Source organism: Epargyreus clarus, unplaced genomic scaffold (assembly GCF_041222505.1).
Source record: "Epargyreus clarus isolate Ecla_fem2 unplaced genomic scaffold, WU_Ecla_fem_2.2 ptg000023l, whole genome shotgun sequence".
Lineage (NCBI taxonomy): Eukaryota > Metazoa > Arthropoda > Insecta > Lepidoptera > Hesperiidae > Epargyreus > Epargyreus clarus.
In genome coordinates, this window is record NW_027332230.1 from 16,274,197 (window position 1) to 16,281,279 (window position 7,083).

At 37.1% G+C, this 7,083-nt stretch overlaps 1 protein-coding gene across 1 annotated transcript; it reads right to left on the minus strand.

Annotated features, from left to right (window-relative positions):
• Window positions 1–15: 15 nt before the first annotated feature.
• Window positions 16–6,862, minus strand: LOC140751777 (trypsin beta). Its single transcript, XM_083059017.1, is given in 5 exon segments — window positions 16–189; window positions 781–936; window positions 1,305–1,557; window positions 6,097–6,263; window positions 6,695–6,862. Coding segments are annotated over 5 exon segments (918 nt in total).
• Window positions 6,863–7,083: the final 221 nt, after the last annotated feature.

A 7,083-nucleotide genomic window follows, 5' to 3' on the forward strand; every position in this document is an offset into this window, starting at 1 on the left:
TACGAATAAGGTCAATTAAATAGTTAAAGGTTCATGTGGTTTCGTGATGTAGCCATGAATCCAGTCCCATATAACGGGGTGGGAGAGCCTCGCGTACACGCCGGGGAAGTTCCCCCTGGCGCAGCCGAGCCCCCAGGACACCACGCCGATCTGCACACCCTCACTCACGATAGGCCCACCGCTATCACCCTGCAAAAGTAACTCTATTGAAAATAAAGATTCCGTTTTATTTTGTGTTTGGGTTTAGATATTTATTCTCATTAAGAATTAATTGAAGTGAATTCAATGGTTTACAGAATGTAAGATGAATAAAGAACAATGCATAACAGGGGTATTAAATTATAAACAAAAAAGAACGGTAGTAAAAGAAAAACATATTGTCAGGAACGAATATTTTTTGAATATTATAATATTTATAATCTGTCATAATTTATCCATGCTATTTTGTGAAGCTAGTTTACATTAGAGTGAGTAAATTACTTAATAGTCATATGTGGAAAATAAGATGGCTTAAAGAGATATATGGAATTCGGTATGAAGAAGATAATAAACTGTAAGTTCACGAATCATTTATCTTGCCTATGATTTAATGTTAGGTATTTTTAGTGAGTAATTTTAAGACTTAGCATAGCGCCAATCCTATCCTTCCTTATGGAGGAGAAAGGTATTGGAAGTTTTTGTTATTTTCTTTTCTAGAGAGACTTATGTCTAGCGAAGGATTCATTAGGAAGATTGAATCATGACAATATAAAAACAAAACTGAAAAATATTTTGTGTCACCTGGCATGCATCAGGCGAGGGTTGACTAAAGGAACCAGCGCAGAACATAGATGCAGGGTCGATGGCATTTCTGTCTAAGCCAGATCGTCTGCAACACTTCATTGCTATGGTGTTTATAGAGGACGACTGTAGGAAGGTTGCGCTTGAACCGCCTTCCTGGAGACAACATCATGACAAAAGTTTTGGAGGTAAGTACTTATTATATTAGTTTCAGCTTAGTGGGCTCTTTCAAAGAAGAAACTTGTTAATTCTCTTATAATTTCTTTGTCTTGCGGGACGACCTGCGTAGTGGAGCAGTGACTACGCTAGTCCTACCTACCTACGTAGACCTACGTAGTGGGTTCCGGGTTCATTTCCCGGCCAGATAGATATCTAAATTATGAATCTAGAATTGAGATTTCTGTTCCGGTTTTGGGTGATTAAGTATTCATGTCTGTGTGTATCCTTGGCACCTAAAATATATACAACCATATAATGGGGTTATGACTGTAAAAAAATCTCACGAGGGAAAACGACGATCTCACCCTTAGCTTTCCCCAGCCAGATATAACAGCCGGTTTATTTGCTTCGAGCCTGGTGTCTTTAACCACCATGCGGATCGGGAGCACCCTCGCAGAGAACCGTAGAGGTGAGTACAGCTTTACCAGCCCCACGTCATTCGCCTTGGCCTTGCTGGCGTACCGCGGGTGCACGTGGCATTCCTTGACGTCGTACATCTCGCCGCCGTGCGTCTTCCAGGAGGACCCGAGCCTGACGGTCAAGTCGCTGGCTCTGGCTCTGCGAAATAGATGTCAGCTTTAAATGTGATGACCATTTTGAATAAATTAATACCTATAAATGTTGTTAAGATTTAGGGTCTGTACATATCTGACGGAAAATGCGTCGAGCGTATCATCGGTCGCGTCGCATGATACGCGACACAATGTTATAACTGTGGTAGTTTGATGTTAAAAAATAGTTTTACGTGTTGAAATAATTTGTATAAAATATTTTTACTTTGGCCTTCCACACTAGGGATCCGGGGGTTACAATCCCTGAACACTTTTTTCGAAGGTAGGTAAATATAGTATTCTATAACGGTGAAGGTTTATCTGGAGGGTTTATTACTTTAATTAAAAACATCATAAAACATAAAAAAGATGAATAAATTATTTTTTGTACTAGCGAAGCAGAATAATATTTGCTTTCTTTTTATCGATCGCTTTAGCTATTAGAATTAGATTAGGAATTAGGAACTTTCGCAAGCAAACACAAGAACTATCTGAATTAGTTGCGCAAACTGTAGAAAAACAGCGCTGGTTCCATTTGCTACGCTATTTTCGTTCGCGTTTTTATAATGAATTATTCTGAATCTAATTATCTTACTCTTAAAAATGTATTGCCCATGACCCCCTGATTCCAAGGGAAAGGCTTTACACCATAATAATTAGGGGTCAGTATTTGACCATCAATATAATTTTTGCATCAATATTACTTTAGGAAATTAACCCAACCACGCCTCGCTATGGTTCAGTCTGATATTAGGAAAGTAAATTAAGGTTTCGTTCCCGTACCCGTAGGAAATTCGGAATAAAAGTATATAAAACATACTTTTATAGAAAATGTAATGTTTAAGAATTAAAGTCAATTCATCTATTACATTCCGAGTTTTGCGGACGCAAGTGAATCTATAGAAGCTGATTTTTTATATAAAGATGAACACATGAAAGATGTTTTATAAAAATCGTCGTAATAAAAATAGCTTCAAAAATTGATATGACCTAATTAATAGCTTTCAAATTGCTAGAACCAGGAAAATTATGCGAATCAATTAAATCCGACACTATCTCAGATCAAGCATTGACAGGGACCCGAAACCCCAAAAGTAATGGTCGGGCTAAACGCTTAAATAAAAACGGTATATCAAGTTGACAGACAGCGGGGGAGGCTGAAACAGATGTCTCTAATACGCGAAAGATGTCCGATCCTCCGCGGGTCCAAAACGTATCACTATCCGAGTATGTCGCTATAAATTTCTTTAGAACCATCGTAAACCGTCCGCTACACATTGAATGGAAAATATACGCTTTGTACGGCCAGTCGATTGGTGTTTTGCATCGGAAAAAATACATTTCGCCCCTCGAGGATAAATTGAAATTGTGGGGGCAATTCGCAAGGGGCAACCTATAAAAGAGTCTGCCCGCTCGAATTTGTACGAGAAAGATTGGATTGTGTGTCTATCCGTCTTTAGTGACGTCGCTGGTTTCGAAGAAATAGGATTCTTTAATGCGTTTGTAGACACAATCCGCTGAGGGTTGAGGGTGAGCGTAAACAAATTTGTCAAACATCTAAGCAAGTGTCAGTTGCCTGTAATTCAATCTCGAGGTACTTATACATAAAAGAAATCGGTGTACAGGAGACTTTTTATACTAATAAAAAGAGGAGGCTAATGTAGTTTAACTGATGTTACGTCATATTAATTACTGTATATAGACAGGAAGTATTACGACTGACTATTGCGAATTCTAGGGTCTATGTTGGAATACCCATTGTTTTATTGACACTTTAAGATAGATAGGAGTAGTGCAGTTGAAAAGAAAGAGTTTAAGCCAAGTTCAAGCTGTGTTTGTTTGGGTGTTTTCTACTTATTTTTTACTGTTAGTACTCGCTCCTGGTGAAAATGAGCTGTGGTAAGGTTACACTTTTACGAGGCATCTAGTCCTCAGAAGTGACAACACATCTGTAAAAGATTTTATGTAGAACTCTCTACAAATTGTTTACATACTTGCAAATTTCAACACGCGGCTAAGACTACATAACAGAAAGACTGCTATAAAATTAAAATATCTAGAATCCATTCACCGTTTCGGAAAAGAAATAATAAAAATATTCAAAATGAATAAAGGTAAGTCGCTTACAACTTTATAATAGGATCTACCTAACCCGTAGTGACTTGAGAGAATTGGGGGCCTCAATGAAGAGGACAGGTACAAGGTTTACAATCCTGCTCCCGTGCTCCTCGGGGACGTCAAAGGTATCTTATATTCCCGAATAAAGAACACTTCGATTGCAAATACACCGGGTCTCTAGTCAAATCTATAGATGTAGTATTCGCGCGTGGTTTCTCGCGGGTCCGTTTTTTATTTTTTAATGCAGGAAGTTATAGGTTTTATTGTTGTAATTGGAAACAATTGTTTAAAGTTGACGATTTAAAGTTTACGACTTTTTCCATGGGGTGGTCGGTTACTTTAAAGCCACGTTTATTATGAAAACTTATCGCTAGATAAAAATATGAGGTGACCATTTTATTCCTCAATGGTTGATAGGCCTCTGGAATCTGTATTAAGTAGAACCCCGGTTCTGCATGAAGTTGGTTACAGATGTCTAGTGGTAGTAGGTGGTAGTGGTGGTAGTGGTAGCGGTAGTGACCACTTACCATCAGATGGACTATATGCTCGTTTACAACTTAAATCATATAAAGTTTGCATGCCGCTCACATGATATTATCCGGCCATTGCTGCCGAACAAGATCTGTGGCCGATCTCATATTAAGTATCTGAGCTTGAATGCTCTTCAAAATTAATTTGGCATGCTTAATTATTTTGGGTGGCTTAATTTTTCAAATTACTAGTAGATAACAGCTACTTTAAACCTTGCTTTCTTAAAACAGAAATATCATTTTTCACCTTATTAATAATTAAATGAAAAGTAATAATAACGCTTTCTACTTTCATATCGTGGGCTAAAGTGGCATAGGTAAACTCAGACCGACAGACCAATTTCTTTTTGTATAGACGTGTATATAAAGAACACTCCAATTGCAAACAGTGGGTCCCTCAAGTCAAATCTATATATACTCGTAATAATAAAGTACTCTTCTTTGTATTGGCAGTTGTGTTCGGAGATATTTCTGTCTGAAGGACACGCTGAAATAAAGACAATTCGTGAACGAAGTTTTCAATTTACTGTTTCGAGTATTTGGAGCGTAGTCAGTATTTATTAGGAAGTTTGAAAGGTGCTACGAGAGTTGTAGATTTATAAATAGCCTGTATACCTGATATAAGTGGTTAGTTCTATTTATAAAAGCAGTGATAGTCTAGTGGTTAAGAAACTCGGCCTCCCGATTGAGGCACCTCTGATTTTTCGAAATTATTTGCTTATTAGAAATTTATTATCACTTGCTTAAACAGTGTATGAAAACATCGTGAGGAAAGCTGCATACTTAAAAAGTTTTCAAAGATATGTGAAGTCTACCAATACCACCACCATTAACTTTCAGGCGCACTGCATGTTCTTTTGCTACTTCAACATACTACTACTACTTTGCTACTTTTACGACAACTATTTCATAATTCGTATCAGAATAGCCTTGCGGCTAAATTTGTCACTAGTGATCATCCATCCATCTTCTTACTACACTTTATAAATCCGCTACGATCTACACGTCCCGGGTCTATGAGCGTTTCACTTTAACCTTATGGTATTTTTACGTAACCACATTCAAAACCTTTCTGCAACATTAGTATTAATATCATATCTCGAATCATTTTTTCCTTTAATCATCATCAAGAAATCAAGATTAGAACTGCCCAAAGACGCCCAAGTTATTCTTGTAATTTTTAATGAGAAGAACCTTTGTTTCAATGGAAACTGGAACTCATTAATTTCAATGAATTTTAATTTCGTGATAAACAGTACTTAATACGCGTGAAATTCTGATTTCGGTATTTCGTTGTTAACATCGTGTTAATACGTTTTGTTGTTTTAATTAAGATGTACAGATTCATAAATTCTTGTGTTCGACATTATTGGATTGAAAACGGGGATGTCGGTAATTTACATTGAATAAAACTGATTTTATTTGTTCATAATGAATTATGAGTGCGGTTTCGTCTAGTTTTTTTACCTCAACTTAACGTGCTTTCTAAAGTACGGAAGTAAGTGTGAGTGTATGATTTTATCACTGGTGACCATTTAACCGTCGATAATGCGTGAGGTGGGTCTATCTACACTACACACGTCGTATAACGTCTTTCATACAGGAACTGTTCTTATATCATCATCATCGACTCATGTCTTCACACACGTTTGAGAAAAATTTTCCGTGTTGCTGCACTTTTATTAGATGGAGAGAGAAGGCCCCCGCGTGGCGACCAGTTGTAGGCAAAAGATAAAAAAACCATTGGTTTCTGAAGGCTAAGACTGACTGATGTGGCACTAATTGGAAGGAAATAAATTCAGCAGTGGAATTAAAAAGGTTGTCGGATGGACATAACGATAATACTGATGCAATGGAATCGCGAAGATTCTTACATCTAAAATTGATAAACGTGTCACCTCAACAAGCAATGAGCGGCCGTGAGGATCCAGATGTCGGTGATAACAGATCCTCCGCAGATGGGGTAGGTCTTCTCCCGCAGAGACACCTGCCACGGCACTACCGCGATGGACGTATTGCGACCGGCCACTATGCGACGTGTGGATCCTGTACACCAAATCTGCTACTAAGTTACACAGGCTCGTGTTCAATAGAGAACACAAATGGATCGGGCAGATATATCAGAATGTTGCTTTTATCCTTGTGTCTCATGAATCTGGTAATATGCAACATCCGGTAAGATCGGATGTGAAATTCTATAAAAACTTGTTTCGAGTCGTATAACAAATTTGTTGCTTAGCTCTATTCCGGAAATAAATAGGTATTTTTATGATATATAATATAGATACAGAGACTTACCTCTTCTGTTTTCTTGTAAATGGTCTGAAAAAGAAAATGAATTGAGTAATTTTCACTTTTGATACCTAATCGTACATGAAATCGACGGTTAAAGGTCTCCATAGGTGGAAGTGTCCACCTATTATCACGTAGGGTGCATGCTATAGCAATTAAATAAATTTATACATTTGCCGTAACAACTTGATATTAAATACCTACGAGTTTCTTCATCAAGTTCTCAAACATATTCTTATACTTTTCTTGAACACGCGAATCATTGAGAAACTGGAGAATATTGTTCTTGTTACTCTCTGCTTCTTCAGCGATATCTGAGTAGTCTATCGCTGCCGTTTCTCGTGTGATAATGTCATCATCACCTCCAATCATCACTATGAATAAACCGACAAAAATCATCAACATTTCAAATACAGAATGTTTTTATTGACTCATTTAAGATTTTTGATTATTTCACAACATATTTAACAATTTAACTTTGTTTACTTTACTATATTTACATTTTGCATTTAAAATAACGAGTATAACATAGTCTTAACATTTTGCATTACGAAGAAATGTAAGTTTCAACTAAATTTAAATTAACTACCGTG